The 22,298-nt window shown below is 38.3% G+C and overlaps 2 protein-coding genes across 2 annotated transcripts; both read left to right on the top strand.

The window, feature by feature from the left end:
- The first annotated feature begins 7,781 nt into the window (after positions 1-7,781).
- LOC134854099 (GATOR1 complex protein NPRL2-like) lies at positions 7,782-13,573 on the top strand. Its single transcript, XM_063870208.1, has 5 exons — positions 7,782-7,983; positions 10,186-10,344; positions 10,585-11,303; positions 12,666-12,834; positions 13,108-13,573. Exons 1-5 carry the CDS (start codon positions 7,861-7,863, stop codon positions 13,399-13,401), a joined length of 1,464 nt encoding a protein of 487 aa, XP_063726278.1. The 5' UTR covers positions 7,782-7,860; the 3' UTR covers positions 13,402-13,573.
- Positions 13,574-13,704: 131 nt separating this feature from the next.
- LOC134854510 (putative aldolase class 2 protein PA3430) lies at positions 13,705-22,047 on the top strand. The gene is made up of 5 exons (XM_063870802.1): positions 13,705-14,125; positions 14,451-14,555; positions 20,554-20,697; positions 20,995-21,093; positions 21,573-22,047. The coding sequence occupies exons 1-5, from the start codon at positions 13,709-13,711 to the stop codon at positions 21,840-21,842; spliced, it is 1,035 nt and encodes a 344-aa protein (XP_063726872.1). The 5' UTR covers positions 13,705-13,708; the 3' UTR covers positions 21,843-22,047.
- Positions 22,048-22,298: the final 251 nt, after the last annotated feature.

Here is a 22,298-nt window from a genome sequence, read left to right as displayed (position 1 = left end):
ACGCGTTTTGAAAGTAAACTGTAGATTTGGATGTTTGGTTTTCAGTGTTCAACAATTCAACTTTTCTGGATCTCTTTTCACAGTTCTCACAATATCATCTACATTTTTTTCGCCGAGTTTTGGTTTTATTTCCTCCGAGTTTTGGTTTTATATTCGGTTTTATTCCCTCCGAGTTTTGGTTTTTTTTAAACTAACATCATGCCGAACAAAACCAAACAGTATTAGCTAAATTTCAATTTTCAATTTTTGAATTTAAAATTTTTTGATGGAATCAATTTAGACAGTTTTCACATTCCTTTCTTCCTTTCTAAATTCGATTTTTTTCTTACGTTCTGGGCAGATGCCAATTAGATCTTCTATTCGCTTGCAAATTCTGGGAACTTTTTTCCTCATCAGAGGTTCAAATTCTTCCATCCACAAATTTGCCAGTGTGACTACAAAAGAGTCTACCATCGACAAACCATTCTTTGTTGTATATCACTTATCTTTGCACTTGAAGTGCACTTGAACTACAGCAAGGTTTAGCAATCTCTTCTTAGTATTGCATGCAATGTCTGGAGCTGGAGGTTTCTCCTGCTCATAAAAATTTCTGAGTGCAATTTTGATAGCCTCTTACAGTGGAACATTAGTGTATAAAGTTTTGATATCTAAAACAATTATTTTCTCGTCAGAGTCTAATTTAATCTTCTCAATAATCTTTTCTGCTTCTTGCGTGTTTGTTCTATGATCGCTTTTTCAATTTTATCAAAAAAACTGGCCAACATTTATTTCAAGTTTTCATCTGAACTCGCAGGCAGAGCTGGGCAAGATGCAGCGGTTTGTTTTTCTTGTGTACTTTTGCTAAACCGCACAAACGAGCCGGTTGACTACCTGTTGATCTCAATTCGGTGTACAGATATTCACTCATGTCATTGCTCTTTTTCAGACACTATAGCTCATTGTTATTCTCTTATTCTTCCTGATTAATCAGTATTCTTCCTTGCTTTAAATTGGTCCAGCTGTAAAAGTTCTAGTAGTTTAGCTTCGTGTTGGTCTTCTTTCATGATACAACACCCAGCCCCTTTATTGAATTGCACTGCTAAAAGATCGATGTTTTTTGAGGTTTTTCTAATTTTTCCACCCCTAAGATAGCGTCTGTTTCACTAGCTTTTCATAGGCTTTAGTTGCCGCTTCAACTCACACAACGCCTCCCCTGTTACATTCTAATTTTTCAATTACGCCAAAAAAAATCCACTTCATAAAAAAATGAACATCTTTGAACTTATCCCGAACGGAATGTTTGGGTCCCAGTGATAATTCTTGCAACCACCTTGATAAATCAAGGCCCGCTAAAGCTTTTACTGACTTGTCACCTTTTTTGCCTAATGGTCTATCTTGTCTTTCTGAGAGACTTTTGAATTTGTTTTTGTGGGTTTCATTCACTGTGCTGCATTCTTTCTGTTCACATGTATAATGAAATGCAAAACTGAGTCCCAAAATTTTTCAGCAACCTCCCGCTGCACTACCAATCTTGCTTTCCCTAAATTGTCGCTGTTGCTCTTCTCGTCAGTTCTAGCATTGTTTGTTTCAGCTGAAAACAATAAACCGCTTGGTCCAAAAAAACCGCTTGGTCCGAAAATACCATTTATCATAACCCAACACTAGATTCGACGAAAAATTATTCTTTAGCATCCATCAAAAAATGGTGGATGTAAAATTGTTGAAGTTGAGCTCAATACTTTGCAGGTCACGAGGAACGAGCTGAGCAAGGCAAAAAGCAAAGAACAACAAAAACAACACTAACGGTTTGATGAAGGATCCGTCTCCTTTCGTTCCGGTAGTGTCTTCCTCCTTGTCTGTGCGGGTATGTTCTTGGTTGATCTTGTCTTTCCAATCAGCCCTGATAGACTTCCTTGGTTCTCCTTTGCCAGCATGAGCGACTTCAACTCCAGGGCATATCCTGGTGAAGCTCGAAAAACTTTTTCATCAACTCTGGCTGGTTTTTTCCCTTCTTCTTCGATAGGAGTTACTTGGTCACGGGAATGACCAAAACTCCCGTTCGTCTAAGCGCTTCTTCGATGTTGGAGCAAAATATTTCGTAATTTGCTTTTTTAAATCCTTTGATCTATTTAATTAGTTCTCACTTTACATGAATTAAATAAAATTAACCAATTTTGAAATTCTCAGCCCCAATGATGAAGTTCTGTCAGATTCTTTTCAGGGGACATTGTCAGCATAAAAATCTGACCTCTAACTTTTACCGCTTAATTCTTATTTGTTTCCAATATGTGGCGTTTCCCATGAATTTTTGAATACTTTTTCAACAAGATTTGAAAAAAATGAGTTTCTCAAGCGTATGGAGGGATTGCGGTCAGGGAAGTTTATAGGGTGTTGAAACAAACAAAGTATGATTTAAAGGGCAAGATAATTTGTTCACATGTAAATTCAATTTAAAAGCGTCTGTTATTTTTCTCATAAATGATTCATTTGATTTACCCGCAATTTATAGTAACTAATTTATCATTAATTCAACTTTCATACAATAAAAACGCTTTCCAGCTAACGGAAAGTAATCATTCTGATCCGCCTCCTAGCCTAAAGAAGCTAAGCACATTGGCTGAGCCTACTACAGAAAGTCAAATTCCCTCAGCTATCGAGAAGCTTAAACGAGCTCGAGGAAACTGTCAGCGAAAATTTAAACGGCAAAGTTCTCATGTCAGCGAACTTTGTGCTAGCCTCAATTGTAACCAAGACGAAATGAGCGATGAAACAAACGAGCTTAAGCATTGCATGGCTCAATGCTCAACTACGCCACATAGTGATTGATATCCGGGTCAAGTCAGCCCATCAACCTTTTTACAACTTTGCAGAATGAACCTACAAGGATCACATTAAAATTGCCGCAGATCAACCTGCCTAGCTTCAGTGGCGATGTCACTGCCTGGCTAAGTTTCCTTGATCAATATCGATAAACTGTCCATTACAATTAAAAGCTGTCGCCAGTTCAGAAATCGATGTATCTCATGAGGTGCTTGACGAGCCTAGTTTCCAAGCTCATCATGTGTTTGGAGACGGTAGAAAGTAACTATGAGGTAGCTCTTCAAACGCTAGAGCAGAGATACAAAACGGATCGAGTCATCTTTCGAAAGCGTTTGTCACGAAACCACAGGTTTACTGCAGTTCGAACAGAGAATGTGTCTCTGCTTCGTCAGCTACCTTCAGTCTTCAATGAGACTTCGCAGTCAATCAAGGCAATCGGAAGCTGAGTACAAAATTGTTTGTGGCATTTCTCGATCCTGAATCTCAGAAGGCATGGGAAACTGCAAACGATGGCAATGAAGCTCCTGATTTCGATCGAATCATGGTGCTTTTAGACAACACAGTCAAGTCTTAAGAAGTAGTTGAAGGATCTGGTTTCAGATCACCTAAGCAAGAGCGTGAGCTGCAGTAGTTTTGGACAGAAAAGAACCAATCTCAAAAGAATGGCTTCTTTTTACTAAAGTGTAAAGTTCAGATCTTGCAAGAGCGACATCCAACTTGGCAGTGTTTGAAATACAGATCGATGACAACATCAGAAAGAAATACTATCGTGACCAGCAATAGGATTTGCTTCGAATGTTTGTCTGCAAGCCACGGCACCCAGCAATGTCCTTCAACAACACTGTGCAAGGCATGTCATATGAAGCATCCCACAACTCTTCATGGCAATTCTAGTCAACCCACTCCTCCTCCCGCCCATGAGAATAAAGACACAGAGAAGTCCATCTACATTGATTGACACCTGCTCATTAGTTTTGCCCAAAAACATTCGAGCACCTACAATCACTTGCTGGATGATAGCAAGCAACTTGAGAGAGTTTGTGATCCTTGGACCAGTGACCCCTGTAACGATAATGCCGAAGATTTTATTACAAAAAACATGGGATTGGAATTTGGAATGGGATGATGATGTTGGGGCGCATATAGCGAACCAGTTCCAACACTGGGTGGATAACTTAGGACTTTTGTCTTCACTGGCAAAACCTAAGTGCTCAGCAAGTCGATATTCTTTCCTTCTGCGATGCATCGAAGATGGATTATGGATGAGTTATCTATGCCAGAACAACTTTAGACACGAGAAACCACTCTTCATTTCTAGCCGGCGAGTAACGACTTGCACCAGGGAAGACAGTTTGCATTCAAAGACTTGATCTTTGTTCAACGGTGCTGGGCTGTAAACTCCTGAAATGTGTCTTGAAGTCAATAAAGACTTGTCAATTAACTGATGTCAGCGCGTGGACTGATTCAAAAAAGCACTTGCTTGGATGAGATCAACTCAAACAGGTATTCTACTTTTTTGGCCAACCGCATTGCCAAATTACAACAGATGCTACCAGCTGACAAGTGGAAACACGCTCCGATTCATCAAAAACCAGTCGATAAAACAACGCGACCAGTAGCAGCAGCTGAACTATAAAAGTGTCAGCTTTGGTGGTCAGGGCCCTCTTGGTTGTATTGAAGTTCGTTTTCTATCACAACCAATGATTCTCGAAGCATTTGAAGAGAAGAACGAGATCAAATGGTCATTCGAAGAAACCATCCTGCTCACTCAGACAATTGGCGGGAAGGAAACCATGAAAACAGCAAAAGCAACCAGGACTAAACGGCGGACAGACAAAAAGCGGAAAGTTCTTCAATTTGGAACAATGGAGATCTTTTGGCAAATCTCAACGCATTGGAGCTTTTTTCGCAAAGTTCGCCGTGAAACTTCTGAAGAAGAACATCTTGAAAGTTAGGACTAAACCTCCTTGTATGAGACGTTCAGGAGAAGCATTTCGACGAACAAAAGAAAGCAATTAGAAACGGACAAGATATTTGCCGAAAATTAAACGTCCTTTAGCTATATCCGTTCTTAAATGATGATGGATTGCTAAAAGTTGGTGGACGACTCGCAGCGGCTGATTGCCTTTAACGAGAAAGTAAAACTTCAGATGATCTTGCCTCCGAGCGCTCATTTTTCGAGAACTGTGATCCGCCATGGTCACATTCACTTTCCAACTACACAGTCGACTGAATGACACTGTTGCTCACGCTCAGCGGCACTTCTGGATCATACGAGTCAAGACTATGGGGCGAGCAACGATAGGCAACCGCATGACTTGCTTCAGGTTCCAATGTAGAGCATTGAATCAGCTGATGGGAGGATTCTCTAGTGAGAGAGTCAACCCATCAACACCATTCTCCTATGTTGGTATCAATTTAGAAGGACCAATGTACTATAAGGAAGCCAAACAACTACTCAACTGTTACATAGTAGTTTTTATTTGCTTTTCAACTGAGGGAATCCTCATGGATAATTCAAAATTCAAAAGGCTTGGACACTGAAGAATGCTTGAAGGTCAACAGAAGGTTTGTTGCTCGACGAGGATGCCCCAAGCAGATCTTCTCCGATAATGGAACCAACATCATCGGATCACTCAACGAGCTACAGAGTAGACATCTGATCATGTTCGAGACTTAAGTATCAAACGTACTTCTACTATATCTGCAAGGGCTCCAAGTTTCGGAGGGCTATGGGAAGCTGCTGTTAAGTCATTGAAACTACTCTAGCACAAAACAATAGGCAAGGAATATAAACCTAAACTTGCTGAGATGTACACAGGGCTTTGTCAGAAAGAAGCTATACTCAATTCAAGACAGATCAAAACGAGCTCGGATGATGCCAAAGACAATGTACCGCTCATTCCATCAATGCTGCTGAACGGTTTCAAGTCAACTGCTCATTGTTGCTGATCCCATCTTTGATGAGCTTAATGAAGATGAAAAATGTGTAATAGTTGCCTACTTAAGTCGCATATCAGGCTAAAAAAAATAGGCTCTATAACCATTGGCTCAAGAGTCAGGGACATTATCTCTTGTGTTTTTTTTAAACCTCAAACGGTCGAAGCCAATTGGGTTCACTTGCGACATGAGACTAAAACCTTTGTTACAACTTACAGGCCATTTCCAAAATACCCCCCACTCTAGAAAATAAGAACGTCCCCATTCTTAGGTCTCAAAATACCAAAAACACGCGAACGCCGTTAAAAACAGGGTCGGAACAATCCGTATAGTTATTTTTTATTAGACAGTGGAACTTTGATCCATTTCAGATGGATCAACCTAAAACTCGCCTTACCTCAACATAGCAATATAAAACACACTCAAGAAATATAAATTGGGTACTCACATACCGGTACACTCTAGAATTTGAGTAACTAAATTAATAAGTAACTCCAGAATAATCTAAGGAATCAAGTTTTTACTCGAGGAGTTTTGGATTAACAAGTCCCAGCTTGAGAAATGAGTTTTAACTTGAGAAATAAATTTTTGGGGCTGGACCATTGGGAGACTTCGATTGTCTACTTTTCCACCGAAAGTTCATCCTGGTCCACTTCTAATTCGTTTCTTCGTCGTTCGTAATCACTCTGCCTTCTGTTTCAAACAAGACAGCTCTACTCTCATGTATTTCTATGTCTGGAAATTGCGAATAGCAAATTACCGCTCCTTTTTTCGACCACTTTTCCGCGATTGTAAATCGGTTCTTCTGATTTTATGATTTTAGCATTTTCAGTTGTCGCGAGAAACTTGAGCATGACATGTCCATTTCGGTTTTTTGAAAAATTTCATTTCACCCCTAAATCATGTTTCTTGTGTTGCTCAAGGTCAAACTTCCAAATATGACTGTCTGGCACATGCCCGAGAAAACGATCCAACTACTTGCAAAAACTGACTGCATAATTCTAGAAGCAATGGACTTTTGATTATCTAACCGCTATGCAACAACGCAATAAGAACTGTGTAAAAACTTGAAAAAAGGAGGTCTAGTTACATAACTGATGATCATGAGAATAACACCCCCCTTTATCATTGCCAGTTGGAATCGTGGAAAATGTATATACCGGAAACTATAGTCTAGTGAGGGTAGTGCAAGTTAAAACGGAATGGGATGCTTAGCACACGGACGATTTCAAGATTACAGAAATTGCCGATGAAAGACAATGAAAGTTGAAACAATCAACTAAACTGATTGATCAGAGTTCAACGGGGGTGGCAATGTTGAAGCACACAAAGCGTGTTTTGATTGGAGAGATAATTTGTTCCTATGTAAACTCATTTAAAAGTGCATGTTTATTTTCCCTTAATTTACTTCGTTTACCCGCGATTTATAGTAACTAAATCATGATTAATTAAATTTTCATACGAAACAGTCGCTCTCCAGCTATCGCGAAGTATTCATAGGGAGAAAATCTGTCCTCTTATTTTATCTGCTCAAACCATCTATAGTTAGATTTGGTTGTTTTTATGAAATAGAAACCCCTGATAGATAAGGCAAATTTATGTTCACGATTGCACCAATTATCGCTGTTTTGGAACATGTTTTTGGAAACTCGTTTTATATTCAATGATCTTTTCGAAGCACCGTAAATGCGAATCCGCTAGTTTTTATTATGATTTGTGAGGGAACGTTTTGAATTCGCCTGGTTACAGATTTCGAGAACATACCTATTTTTTTACGCCTGCCAATTGTCCAAGGATTACATTTCTTTCCCGTCTTTTTTTACTTTTCGCGTGAATATTGCATTGTCCAAACCTATGTAAAAGTCTCTCGGAAGCGATCAAATGCATTCTAAGGTTTGTTAACTTTTACAGTCTTTCACTATTTAATTTTTGCATTATTTTTAAACATGACATGACCTTCACGTGCGATTTTTTTTCGTACAGTAAGTTGGCTGTTAAATTACTCTTTTTTGGTCAAACGAAATCAGGTCAAAACAGAAAACGGATAAAAAGATATGTGCAATAGTGCTTAACTACTTTTCAGCTATTTCAGAAGCTATATATCAATACTAATGACCGACAATGACTACAGTTCTGCGCGGGATATTTTTTGTTAAGTTTTGGGAAACGCAGGGCCCCAAGATTCGAGCTCAATCGCCTGCTGGCTTCATATCCGATGAGATGTTCAACTCTTTTGATTACAAAGTATGTCTACGTGAACATATAGTTATTGTTTTTTTAGTAATAAAATCGATACTGAACTTGATTACGCCAGCGATTCGTTTAATTATCAATCAGTAAAATTCATTAAGTGCGCTGCTTCTAGTTCTCCAGAGCAGTTATCAAAAGCAGCAGTGACAACCATTCTTATGTCCCACGTCTCTAGTCAACCTTCTCGCCGCTGGCAAAGCACCCGCATTTCTTGCGTCGTAGCTTTGTAGCGCAAATCTGACTGCGCTTCAGAAAAAAGGCAACGGTGTACATCACATTGCGTTCTGTGAAATTCTCAGACGTCTGACTTCAGTGTGTCTAGCTCGAGCAGCCGGAATGGAAGCAGAGCAGCTTTTGAGGCCCTGCCAGCTGGGCGTTGCCACTAAAGGTGGTGTCGAAACTATTGTCCTGAGCTGCAGAGCCAGAACTGAGGACCTACCGGAAGGTCACAGAATCGTACAAATCGATTTTCGAATGCCTTTAATTCTATCTCTAGGTAACAGATAATAAAAGAGGTCAGAAAAAGTCAGCCCATTCTCTCTGCCTACACTGACTTTGCGACTCCAACCATAGCCAATTTGTCTACAAAGATCACCTTGCCTGAGTGAAGGCGGAGTTTAACAAGGTAACCCATTGGCCCCTTATGCCATTGGTTGGATAAATGCGAACAATGCCCTATCGCTACCCGATGAGATACCGCGTAGCCAACCAAGTGGCTTCGAATTTTTGGGAGCCACGATAAGTAGCGCGAATTTCGCTGCTAATCATATCCAGAAAAGGGTGGACAAATCACAAGTACTAATTGAAAAACAGCGAGATTGACGATCCACATATAAGAATCGGTCATCTTCGCAGTTACCTTGGAACACCCGAGCTGAAATACTCTCTCAGAATTTTTGAGCTGAATGATGAATTTTTGAGCTGAATGACGATTTTTGAGCTGAATGCCCGTGAATCTGGGTGGTCTCGGGATGAGGCGCGCTTCGGATCAACATGTCCCCGCGTTCCAAGGGTGCCTTCAACAAACATCATTGCTGACACTTTATCACCCCGCAAACCATGAAGGTTATCAGCCGAATGAGAAAGAAAAGCAAAAGTATGCAGACAAAGTTGCTCATGAACACCTGAAAGCCTGAGTACATCGACGCAATAAACGGCCAGATTTAGTTCTCCATCTTTACAGCTCACTGGTGTGTGGCTTCTCGTCTCTCGAATATCTGCCCTTGGTCTCCATCTCAGTCCATGCGAATTTCAAATTGCTTGCCAATTCAGGTTGGGCCTACCTGTCTTCAACTACACAAAAATGCATGAAGTGTACCTCGGGGAAACTGGACTCCACCGGTGATCACGCTGTAAGCTGCCCTGCAGGGAAACCGTGAGGGAAACCGTTTTGCTCGGCACAATCTTTTCCGTGATAAAATCTTCAACACCGCTGTCTCCGCCAATCTTTCTCCAGTGTTAGAGAAAGCCTATCTTATAACGGGTGTTCGAGAGAGGCCCGAGGATGCCTATCTTCCTTCATAGCGAGGTGGCCGCCCCGCTGCCATAGACATTACTGTTACTTCATCCCTCTAACTGGCTACCTTGCAACAATTAGCCATAACACCTGGCATAGCCCTCACTCTAGCCGAAGAATGGAAATCACGGCCAGTGAGTTTCATTCCTGGTGCGGTGGAGGCACTGGATGTTTGATCTGTATTTGCCCTACGGGAGTTACGTCACTTGGCATCGCTGAGAAACTCTAGCAGCCCTTGCGCAAGTGAACACCGAAGTCTACTCGGCGAGCTCAAGCAAGTTCTCTCTGTGGAACTCATGAGAGGAAACGCGACCCTCATTTTAAACAGCAACTTTGTGAAGCGTTTGTTAACTGAAGCGGTTAAGCGCTTGCTATGAATTGTGCTTAAAAAGAATTGTTTCACGCGTTTCGTCAGATTTAAAAATCGATCAAATCGTGCTTTTTTAATTTAAACGTTTGTTTGTGAATTTTGAAAATGGATAATAATTATCAGTTGCAGAAATTGTTCCTTTTTTATGTACTTCAGCATTATGAATTAAATCGTTTTTATCTAAAACTCACGAGTTTGGTAGTCATAACCTGGACTTGGCAGCTATTACTAAATTTGGCAGCCATTAATTTGTTGAAATTTCATATGCTCAACTTTCCAAAGTAATTAATCCAGAGAATTTTTTGTTTAGGATATCTTTCCAAAAGACGTTCTCTGCAGTCGTATCATCAAGTTCATGTACAATGACTTAGCAGTGGTCGGTTTCCCTATTCTAATAAGTGACCTCTCGAAGTATGAGGCCGAAAGAGGGGTCATCCGATTCAATACTTGCTTCGTATTCAATGCAGAGGTTGGTCAAGGCTATCGTCTTTTTGATATTTTCTTACCCACTTTATTTATTTCGTTCGACCGACTGTAGATTATTAGATGCCGTAAAAAGATTCGGCTTTCGATGATTAGAAGATATAATCGGGCTTTCAATTTATGGTTCATTTAGGCATTTAAACTAGTAAAACATGAAATCAATAACCCGTATTTGTACTAACTCTATGTAGTAGAAATTTTGATCCAATTCCTATGGATGTTTTAGAGTGACACTACATTATACGAGTGTGTGATCAAGAAGTTGGCTATGAGCCTGGTTCGAATGGAGCACGAGTCTAGTTTCATATCGAAGCTAGACGAACTTCAGATGCAGTCAGTCATCGATCGAGTCTACTCTGGTCTCACTCGGGATGGATTTGTCCATCTTGTACTTCCAGACTCAAGTTCAATAGCCCTGAAGCCAGAAACCAAAAATCCGCCCAGAGTTAAAATTCTTCTAAGTCAAGTGCCCACTTTGTCATGTCATCCCCAAAATCTAGTCCTCGGTCGATGGGATTTGATAACTGTGAGGGTTCTGAAACTCATCAATGGTTCCAGAAGCGTCAAAAACATAATCGACATTACAGAAGCTGAAGAGAATTTGGTTTTATCATGTTTGCAAAACTTGCTTCATCTGAAAGTAGTGGTGATGCTTCCGCGTTTTCGTTATTCTGATCTCTATATAGTGACCTCGAAATTCAATGAGTTTATGAAAGACGAGGAATTTCAGAGAACGTGCATTGATTTTGTTAGTGTGAATAGAGGAAGGAATCTGACCATAGAAACTGTTTCGAAGGTGTTCTCTTTAATTTCCGATAATCTTCCGTTGAAGAAAATTGCGCGTGAGCATTGTGATCTGCTGGACCTGAGACGTTTAGTGTTATTTTCGGTGCAGAAAGGAATCCTGAGAAAATTGTTCAAGTACCCATTTCTTGTTAGCACCAGGTCAGCATCGTTGAGTAATGCCGAGCGTAGCCTCTTCAGCTTGCAATAGGTTTCAATAAAAGGTTTCAAAGATTGTACATTGTCTTTTCCTAACACTGAAAACATCGGGATTTTTGCAGACCGGTTTTTCAGCAGACTCCAAACAATTAGCAGGTTAGAGCTCTAATTTCAAAAGCGGCCTTGGCTATCAGAGACTGCTTGCTCTGCTGCGCTTCTCTACGGCACGAGTGTTATTGTGCGTGTGAATCTTAGTTTTACCTCTAATTTAGACTTGTGTTTTTGAAGTTGATAGTTTTGTTGACAAATCGTGAGATAACTGTCTTAATTAGGGAAGCATGGAAACTATTCTCATGGGTGAAGGACTCATGGGCGAAGGACAGCGAACAAAAACAGTCGAAAGTAGTTTGTTAAAATGAGTCAATTGCCGTTCAATAAAAAGGAATTGAATGAAGCAATATTTTGTTTCTTTTATTATAACGGAAACCCTTGAAATAAAGTTTGTTTCAATTCGCCAGCGGTCAGTGACAATTTGAAAATTTTGCGTGTTTCTGACGAGTTTATATTCGGCCAATATTAATTTTAAGTCGCCAGAAACATTTACGTTCTCTGAGATTTTCACGCTTTCTTTCCAAATTTTGAAAATCTGAAATATGATTGGCTGATTTTTATTTTCGTCCATTCGGTTCTTCGACTATGAGAGATTCCACCGGGAAGTTTTTCACACGACTGAGTGTCTTTTTATTTTAGTCTTCTAGTCTGTCAATCAACCATGCGTCAGTTCATTACGTTGGTCGGCTAAAAGTCTCATTTTTCACTTTTTGTGCTAAGATAGTTTTCTGCTAAACGATCCGTTCCCGTACTGAAAGCTTAGGAAAGGGGACAGATCGCTTAGCAGACCAATCTGCTAGCATAAAAAGTGAAAATTGTCTAATAATAGTCAAATAATAAACTAATAATAGTTTTTTTAGCAGACTGACGTAATAAAGAGATGCATGATTGATTGACAGACTCAAAAAAGACAACTTCAAAACACAATAGTCTAAATTAGTTGAAACTACAGATTTGCGCGCACAATAAAACTCTCGGTTAATGGAAGCGCAGCGGAGCAAGCCGTCGCCAATGCTGATTTTAAAGCTAGAGTTGTGACTTGCGAATTGTTATGAGTCTGCTAAAAGATCGGTCTGATAAAAAAACCAGTCTGTTGAACTTCCTAGCACATTGAGGAAAATATCGTACTTGTTTTTTTCTTACGCCAAATCATATCGGAATATCTTCTTGGAATGTAGAAACGTAAATCTAACTTCTTTTATGATTAATTACTTAGTAATATAACGGTGATTGTTATAGATGATTTTTTTTCAGCTCTTTTCTGGAAGAAATCCAGAAGAAGGTATCAGAAATTTCGTCATCTAGAGCCTACCGTGAATCAAATAATTATGAAAATGTGACTAAGTGTGATCCTCTGAGGGTGCCGATCATTAAAAGCTCCAGTATCTCTACTAGCAACACTTCAGTTAGCCGACAACAACAGGTGATGGATCAGAATATGTGGTTCATTGTAAAGCAGGCGAGAAGTTCAGCTTTTAATAGGTTTTTAAGTTTTGCAATTCAAGAACGCCAATGAATAATGAAATCAGTATCCAAAATGATAAAATTGATGGCTAGTTTTAACTGTATATCGTGGTTGATTTTTTTGAACGTAATGGAAAATCAGTTTTTATACGTGTCGAAAGTTGTTTCGCTGTCGATTTTGATATGGAAGAATATGTGTACCATGTATTCTGATACAATGACCAAACTACAGCCTCTGCTCCCTTCACCGAGCCCAATGGCGGCAACAAGTTCAAATACATTGCCAAGAGTGCACCAGAAGATGAAACTTCCACCCTCTGTGATTGAGGAAGAGTCTTTGGCGTCCATGAAAGAAAATGGAAGAAAGGCGATGCAGAAGGCGGAACTTGCGTTGGCTAAGTTGAAGACTAAGTACTTTGATGGGTCACACCACACGGAAGAATTGGCATGTTTGTTTGACCAGAATTTGGCTGAATTTGAAGACATGTTGGAAAGCTCGCCTGATGTCATTATTTACATGAAGTAGAATAATTAAGCTTCGTTCATCTACTTCATATTAGATGTTTAATGTTTATGTGATGATAAAATAACGACTGAAGGGTATCCATAATATTTCGATTAGCAATCTCATAAATCAAGATAATCATTTAGACATGAAAATATTCTTGAACTCTCAATTTTACGTGACAATTTTTCAGTCTTACGGGCCCCACTTTTTTCTTATTTTTGACTTCTATGTTAGCGAACCAAATCTGCATTTTTCCACAGGTTTTAACGCCTATGACTTGACATTGCTGCCTACACCACACAAAATGTACATTTCAGATGTGAAAATGGAGTTGTCGATACGGTATTTACAGAAATCAAAAGGCTGTGTTATGAACTTTCGAACATTATGCAATGTGCCCAGCAGACTAAACTCAACGAATAAAGTTTTGAAAATATGTGATTTCGAAGAGAATGCAAGAAGTTTTCGATCGATATCAACCGCAGAGAAAATTGCGAGATGTAAGTTAGCTAGCTTGTACAGATTACTTTATATCAGTGGTTGGGCGGAGGATGTTTTGAATCACGTGACACTTCGATTACCATCTAAAACAGCTATTAGTTGTAATAATGATAATCAGATTGATGAGACTTTTCTTATCAATAAGTTTGGGCTGCAATACTGGGAAGTGACTTCTTCTAATTTGGTGGAAGCAACCTTGTCGGACGACGCCGAGATAGTGTCACCAGGAAGCAATTGTGGGGTTCGTGCGCATGTTAGGAAATAAGATTTGGTATAGTTTTGTTGCTAATTGAAAACAACAGTCTTTAAACTTCACTGAAACTTCGGGGAAAACAGTTTTCGTGATGAAAAACAGTTTTTGAGTTTGAAATAAGCCTGCAAAGGCGAAACTGAACGACCGGACCGAAGAACTGGTTAGATTATTTATCATTTTTCTGATGTTGGCTTTTCAGTTGGTAATTTTTTTGTATTGTTTCCTTTTTATCTTAAATTCGTTTCGAATCATGAGTTTGTTTCGTTGAACTAATAATGCACGAACCCTGAAATTACAAGAGACTGTTTGATAGCCTGTGGGATTAAACAAAGCAGGTGTTGTCCTGCACACAGCTCTACACAGGGCGCGTGAAGATGTCGAGTGTATCGTGCATTTTCACCAGACGGACGTGCAAGCTGTGAGTTGATTACACACAAGGTATACTGATTCATTCTTAGTTAATGCAATTAGCATGGTTCGTATGGATTAAAGGCATGATCATGGTGGCAACCCTACACTTTACACTATCTTTTCACTTTGAATTTTAAATTGATGAGAGAAAGAGAGTGCTGCGTGCAAAATGGCAGCTGGGAGCCAAAACTAAGAAAGTATAGACTGCTGGGACTTTTTGAAGCATAACTTGATTTCAATGGGCATAGTATGAACGAGTAAGGCGTTCACTCGAAAGAAATTTTCGTCAAAATCCGAGTAAAGTTAATTGACGGAAGTTACTCACAGATTGAAGAATCCAAAAAGTTTTCAACTTGAAAAATAGAGAAATTTATCATAGAAAAATCAATGTGTCTGAACTCTAAAAAAAAAACTCTGTTCACCGAAAAAATTGCATGACAAAAATAACAAAATAAAGCAATCAATTTCAACAGAACTTCTGAAGTCAGATGCTCAGTCGAGTCATCATTGCTGAATAAGTTCAAAAAAATAACTAGTAAACAATTTGAAGAAAACCATTAACGCTCTGGCAGAGAGTTTTTATTTACTCGATCCTTTACCCAATTACATGTTCAAATCTATACGAGAAGCTTGGAAAGAATATCTATCTATACTATAATTAAATGCGTGTGACAGCTGTCTCCCATGTTTAAGCATAATAATTTTGCATGTTTTACGAAAGAATTTTTTCATGTTTAAGCTATATCGTATATTGCAATGGTTAAAGAGTTTTTCGATTTTCCAGTTGAATTCAGTGTTTATTCAACCGAGCTTATAATAAGCAGCCTAATAGTGGAATATGTCAGGGCTCCCCCAGTGGTTGAGTTTTTGACCTCCAATTATGAACGCCCAAATCCTTTTAAGTGTACGAGATACGACGAGTTATGTGGTTTTTCAAGTTTTTCAGAAAACCCCAATTACAAAAAATTATACAAAATTTGAAACTCGAGTCCTATACAAAGTTCCTATCTCTATAGTGAGGCTCTGTCGGGTTATTCCTTGGAGTTGCAAATTTTTTCTCAAAAAATGACTGCTCAAGTCGTTGTAGTTTTTGAGATATGACGGTTTTTGTGATTTTTTTCAAAAAAATTTCAGAAAACTCAAATTTATTTTTTTTCTTGCAAATTTGAAATTTCCAATTCTTTTCTTGGGGGCTATCAGAGTATTCTCAGGGGTTTTGAATCTTGCCGTCAAATAGGGTTGCTCAATTCTCTGTAGTTTTCAAGATGTGACTTTTTGTGTTTTTTCAAAAAAAATTTCAGAAAGTTTCAATTTTGTCTTCAAAATTTGAAATTCCTTAACCTGTGAAAACACTGGTAGTTGGGCGCAGTCAGAGCACTCTCAAGGGTTGCGAATCTTGCCTCCGATTTTGGCTGCCCAAATTTTTGTTGTTTTTGAGATATGACGTTTTTTATGGTTTTTCAAAAATAAAATTAGAAAACTTAAATTTGAAGTTTCGCAAAACTTGAAGTTCCTAACGCTGTAGTAGGGTACTGTGAGAGTACTCTCAGAACTTTCAACTCTTGGGTTAAAATACGACTGCTCATTTTTAAAAAATTATTTCTCGATTCGTGGCGTTTTTTTATGTCATTTTAAAACTTTTCAAAAGAACTAGGATAAAAAACTTAGTTTGAATTTAAAAACTCAAAAAAACTAATTAACAAAATTTGAAATTACCAAACTTGTAATCAGATGCTGTCAGAGTACGTTCAAAGAATGCAGATCTTTTTTCCAGCATATGCGATTTTCTTTAAAAAATCGAAGCACCGAAGGTGCGTTACACGCTAGTGTTCCTTTTACCCCGATGACAAGTTACAAAGACAGTGTTTTCCCAACAAGGTAACCGACAGCCACAATAAAACCGACGCTAAAGAAACAAAGACTTGATCTAGAACTGTTGTAAATTTACGGACCTGTTGCTAATACAAGGTTCCTTAGTAAATTCGTTCAAAGAGTCGCAGCTGAGCAATTGAAAGGTCTCCAAAAAATGATATGGTGGACGAAAATCAATCTGCTTACCGAGAAGTTTTGAATGAGTTGGATGCAAACAAAATTATTATCGTTCTTGTTGTTAATCTCTGCTAGTAACATGAGATGTTACACACCACTTACAGAACATTTTGTACACACCACTATCCGTATCTTTGTAACATGATTCATTGTCCTTAAGGAAGTTTTCCACGTATATTTCCATAAGTGGAAAAATTCATTTCAAATATTTACCTCACCTCGTTAAAAATACCTCAAATCCTGGGCATAAAAGGGCTGATTGACTTTCTAAGTTCTCTTATTGAGAAGCCGTAAGACAACGTTCAGTAAATCCAACCTGTGTACTTAATCAAAACTTGACCCTATAAAAAGTATTTAAAAAAATAAAGCAAGTATACTATCATCGTCGTTTGGTCCGGTTGAGGACTGAGCAATGAAAAGATTGTGGATTGATAGTGGAAACTGGAAGTTTTAAGGAAAAATAGCCCGGTTGAGGGCTGCAATATCACCACTGAGTCCAGTTTTGGATAAACCAGGCGATCATAATCATCCTTATCTCTCATGTCAGGAATCAGTTCAAAAATAAGACAACTCTCAGTATATCACTGCCACAGCCCCGCCAATGTGTTGCGAGCTTGCCATTAGAGGGTAGGAATTCATACGAAAATAAAAGCCGGTCATTTTTTCGACTCGAGCCCACCGGCAACGTTAAGCTGATTTTCTGAAGTTATTACGTTTGCGATAGCAAGTGTTTTACAACCGGGTACTAGACAAAATTAGAATTGGTTAACTTAGATTCAGTTAATTCCGCAATCAATTTTCTTTGAGTCACAGGCGCACTTGGTCCTGGGACGGAAGCAGAATGCGTATCTCAGAGCTTGCTGCTTGCGAATCTCACAGGACCCCTTTTTTTTACAAGCAGTAAGTATTCTGTGTACACTTAATTTCAGACTTGGACATTTGTCGCTTTCCTTAAATGTTGCGTGCGAGTTGTTTTATTTTGTTACGAGTTGTCTTTTGTTGCGAGTTGTCGCGGTACCAGAAAAGTTTTGTACAAAATTTGTTGATTTGATTTTTAAAACTTTGTGTAACCGCAAAATGCGGTGCCAGAATTGAACGTCAAATGTAGTTGAGCAATATATCACTCTAAAAATTTTGCAGCGGCGATAGTATTTGCTCTGGTATATGTTATTGTTGATTGCCCTTGCGGTTTGCAGAGGCACCACAAACGGGAAGCATACTTTTCCCCCGTAAATATCTTTGTTCACTGGTTTACTGAAATTGGTCATAGCAGGGAATTTAAGTTATGGTCATCTTTTACCATCCGATTGTGTTTTCTAAGAGCTGTCCCTACTGTAGCTGAAATAGCATAAAAATTGCTTTTTTGTTTGCAGTATATTTTTTTGACTTTTTTTAAGTTTTAGTTATTTCAACCTTTTGAAAAAAAATTTTTTTTTGTTGTTTTTGAATTCAATTGTGAGCACCTTTTCTTTTATTTACTTAGTTTTTTATGCCAACCAAAAGTTTCCGTTAGTAACAAAAATATTTAAAATTAGATGTCTGGTGTTTTTAGTGGCATGGATTTTGGTTAATTTTTTCCGTCTTAGGTTTTGGAATTTGTTCTTTTCAGTCTTGTTATCGGGAACTAGTTTAATTTAGCATCCTGACTTCTTTAGATGTCATCCTGATTCTGAGAAATGTAGGTATAAGTCGATTCAAGCTGTTAATACTTTGAATTAATTGAAGTTAAGTTCATTAAAAGTATTCATTTATTTGGATGGAAACTTCACTGTAGCAATGGAAATTGCATAAAATATGTTCTCTGCTTTATTTTTGGCTAATGTTTGGTGCCTATTTAGCTTCCGTGGCTGAGTGATTAGTGTGTGTGTGTGACTCCTAATCTCTAGGTTGCTTTTTCGAATATCAAAGCTAGCCAAACTTTTACTAATTCGAGGCTTACTCTAACTTTTTATTCAAATTTCTAGAGCTGCTTTTTGTCGTCTTCTCGCAAGTGTTTGTGAAGCGAAGCTTCGCCTCTGTGTTGAGGATGTTCTTAGAAATCTTTAGCTCTTAAAAAAATTGGCAGATTGTTTTGTATCGCAAGTTGTACAAAGCTCTGTTTTGTCTCTTTGAATTTGGAAAAAATAATTTTGGGAAAAGTCGAAATTAATTTTTGATTTCTCAATATTATATGAACGATTTTTTTATATGGGTATTTTTTTTCAAGGATCAGTTGAAATATCTTGTAAACTAGCTTGAAAGCCAAGAAATCAAATAGCGGCAAGTTTTTTTAAAAACTAACTAATTTTTGGGCGATTTGAGCAGTTAATTTTATTAATTTTTTTTGCCGCTTTTGAAATATAAATTAACTCTTTAGATTGCTGATTTTGTCTTCGCATACTCTTTTGTTTCGCTAATGGCGCGAAACTCCGTTTTTTCTCTTTGCTTAAGATTTTGAAAAGGCTGCAAGCGTTCTGCTGATTGGCCCGAAGTATTTTTGTTCTGGCTTTTTCCAATGCGGCTGAGCTCTAATCTGATGAAATCTTTGAATTAAGCTACTGTTTCACTTGTACCGTCCTACCTTACTTGCACAGCTAAAATTCCCTCTGCCATCATAATTCTGGTTTATTTATTGTCTGTTTTTCTTCTGCATTTTCGAACTCCGTTCAATCGTTGGTTGTTGACTGGAGCGCAACGTCAAGTGGCTTGAAGTTGTCTATCTAAGGCATTAAAATAGACCAACTAGTTTTAGAAGAACACTCTGGAAGAGGCGCGAAAAGCACGCTCTCTTCTATACAAGAGCGTTAGACCCGCATCAAGTTTTTTTTAAATGAAATTGTTAGTTTTTGTAATTTTACTCGTCCAATTTTACCTCATAAAGCACGCACTCAATTATGATATACATTTTTTTTAGCTCAATTGAATCATTAATTTTTGCTGTCTTTTGTTTTGTCGAATTTCGCTCGGTCAATTTACTTGACTACGTTAATTATAAATTCACAGCAGTGTAATATGCGTTTAAACCAAATTTAAGCAAGAAATCGAATAATTTTTAAATTGAATCACTCAGATAATTATGACTAGCGAGGGGAGCAGGATATTATATTTGAATTTTATGTGTAGTTGAAAGTATAGGGCGAAAGTTTGACCTGTATTTTGGGAGCTTGAGCTGTATTCGACTCATTCAACAACATCTTACGTAATCTTTTGATAGACTCTGCATGGGCCGATCTAGGTTTTTGTTGACCTTTTTTAAGGTCAACCAAATTGAGTTTTCGAGCTCTCCCAATGCACTAAAAAGAGCCTTTTTTGGTCCAAGTTTTTGCACCGCTGACAAACTTTTGAAAAATTCTGACCAAAAAATCGCGCTCTCATTTTTAATGGCGCGCGCTCACCCCTCAAAATTAATTGGCCTTTTTAGGAAATTTAGGGCCAGCCAGCCTAAAATAGAGGTCTTAAAATAGTTTCAAAGGGGGGACCTTTTGGGTAGTCAGAGGGTCAAATCTTTGAGGGATTTTTCCAGCGAAAAATTCCCGGCCGTCATTTTGTTTCAACATGTCGCAGTACAGAAAAATTCCCAGCTGTCACTTGTTTCCAGGTTTTGTAACTTGAAAAAATCTAACTATGAACAAAGTTACACCACCTTCTACATCAATTTGATAGAGTATGTTAACATTACTCCTAGATTGATTAATGAAAATACCGACTAACAAAAATCAAATCGGAAACCAGATATTTCATTGGAACTAAGCTGTTAGATTTTACAAATAATCTCGTGCAGCAGTAAACTAAGTCACGCGCCCCATTATGCCACTGGTGCCAAATGTAGACGGAGCGGAGCAAGGGTTCGTTTCTCGCAAATTCCGCTTTTTTAATGAGGCATCAAACTTTGTCTGTTTCCTCAGAGTTTACGAGTTATCCATTTTTGTTCCTCGTGTGTTTTGTTACTCGTGTTTTTGTTACTCGTGTGTTTTCAGTTGTCGGCTTTGAAGTGTGGTTTGCTGAAGACATCTCTGGAGTCGTGTATCTTGGGAGGAGTCTCCCGGCACTCCTTCAGAGGCATCACAATTCACCAGGAGGAACGGAAACAGTTGAGACAGAGTTTGGGAAAAACCAACAAGGTCAGCAGGGCCTGCATACTCTTCATTTCACTCTGAAACGAAAAAGCCACTTCAATTAGAAAAAGCAATTAGAGGAATTTGTTTCATTTCTCAATACCATATCAACCATATTTTTTTCTACATGTGTGCAATTTTCAATCGGCGGTTCAAAGCAATTTGAGCAGTTAAAATAATTTCTGTTTCAAATTTTCGCCTCTTTAGAATTAAAAAATGGTATTTTAGATTGCAGTTTTTGTTTTTCTGTCAAAACAGATTTGGAAAGGGTGAAACTGTTCTCATTGGTTCTGTTTGTTTTAGGTGATGATGCTGGACAACCATGGCGCTGTGGTGTGTGGCAGTTCAGTGGAGGAGACATGGCAACTCACCACTCTATTAGTGCACGCAGCCAAATCACAGGTAGGCGCATAGGAGGGGTAAGGAAAGTCAAACTGTTGTCAAGTGTAGATAGAGATGAAGAAACTCCAAACGGACAACTCGTTTTTTTGGAATCTGAATCAATCCAGAAAGCTTCAATATGACACGAAACTTGACCCTCTAGAAACCGATTGATTAAAAACCATACATAAAAAATCTATGAAAAAAAAATTTAAAAAAAAACACTATAGCAAAATTTCTCCCTATCTTCAGTAGTCGGAACAACTTTTTGGAACTATTAGTATCGGTGCCTTACTTTATTTCAGCGATAGCTTTTTTAAAGGTTGTTGTAGATCCAATGCATTTTGTGTAGATAACAATGTATTGCGTTGTTCGATAAATCACCATAAATACGTATGTTTTTAAATCAAATTATATGTGTGAGATCTTGAAGTAACCAACAACATGAGTTGGTTAATCATCGAGAATGAAATGATAAGTGGGTTGATTATTTGTTGTAGTTGACTGCGCTGCAAGCGGTCGGAGGGGATGAATCGAAGTTGGTTCTAATTGAGGAAGAGACGGCACAGCGCACCTACGAAACAGCCTGGAGTGGCAATTTACACGGAAGAGATTTAACAGACACGGTGTCTCATTCGGGAGAAAAGGGAAAGAGCATTGCTGGCGAGGGGATCGAAAATGAAGCACTTACACAGAAGTTTGGAGTCCGTTTGTTCAACTCTGAAATTAGACGACTAGACTTCATGGGATATAACACTGGTCTAACTTGATTATTGCTTGATGATTTGAATTAGCTTGGAATGATTTGAATTGGATCGAATTGAACACAATCTACTTAATGTGATTACATTCAACTCGAAGTAATTTCTGATCGGTAGACTAGATAGAGGAATTAAAAACAGACAGTGAGTTTGATAAAGGTTGTTAAAACTAGAATAATTAGACCATCTCATATGCCTTTTTAATCATTTTTTAAATTAAATTATCAATCCTTTTTTCAATTTTTTTTGTATATTTTGAAAGCGGCGTAGCAAGCAATCACAACTAAAGAGCAAGAAACCAGTTTATTGAATAAGGTTGCTTCGGAAAGGAGCAACCCGGATCTTTTTTTTATTGTACAATGGACTATTCTAAACGGAAAATGAGCTTTTTGGACTGCAAGGTCTCTGTATGGGTGTCTAGTAGCTCCTAATTAGAAGCAGCTCCTGTTTGATAAAACAGGTTAT

This window comes from Symsagittifera roscoffensis, chromosome 9, assembly GCF_963678635.1.
Source record: "Symsagittifera roscoffensis chromosome 9, txSymRosc1.1, whole genome shotgun sequence".
NCBI classification, from domain to species: domain Eukaryota; kingdom Metazoa; phylum Xenacoelomorpha; order Acoela; family Convolutidae; genus Symsagittifera; species Symsagittifera roscoffensis.
This window is presented reverse-complemented; position numbering and strand designations above follow the sequence as displayed.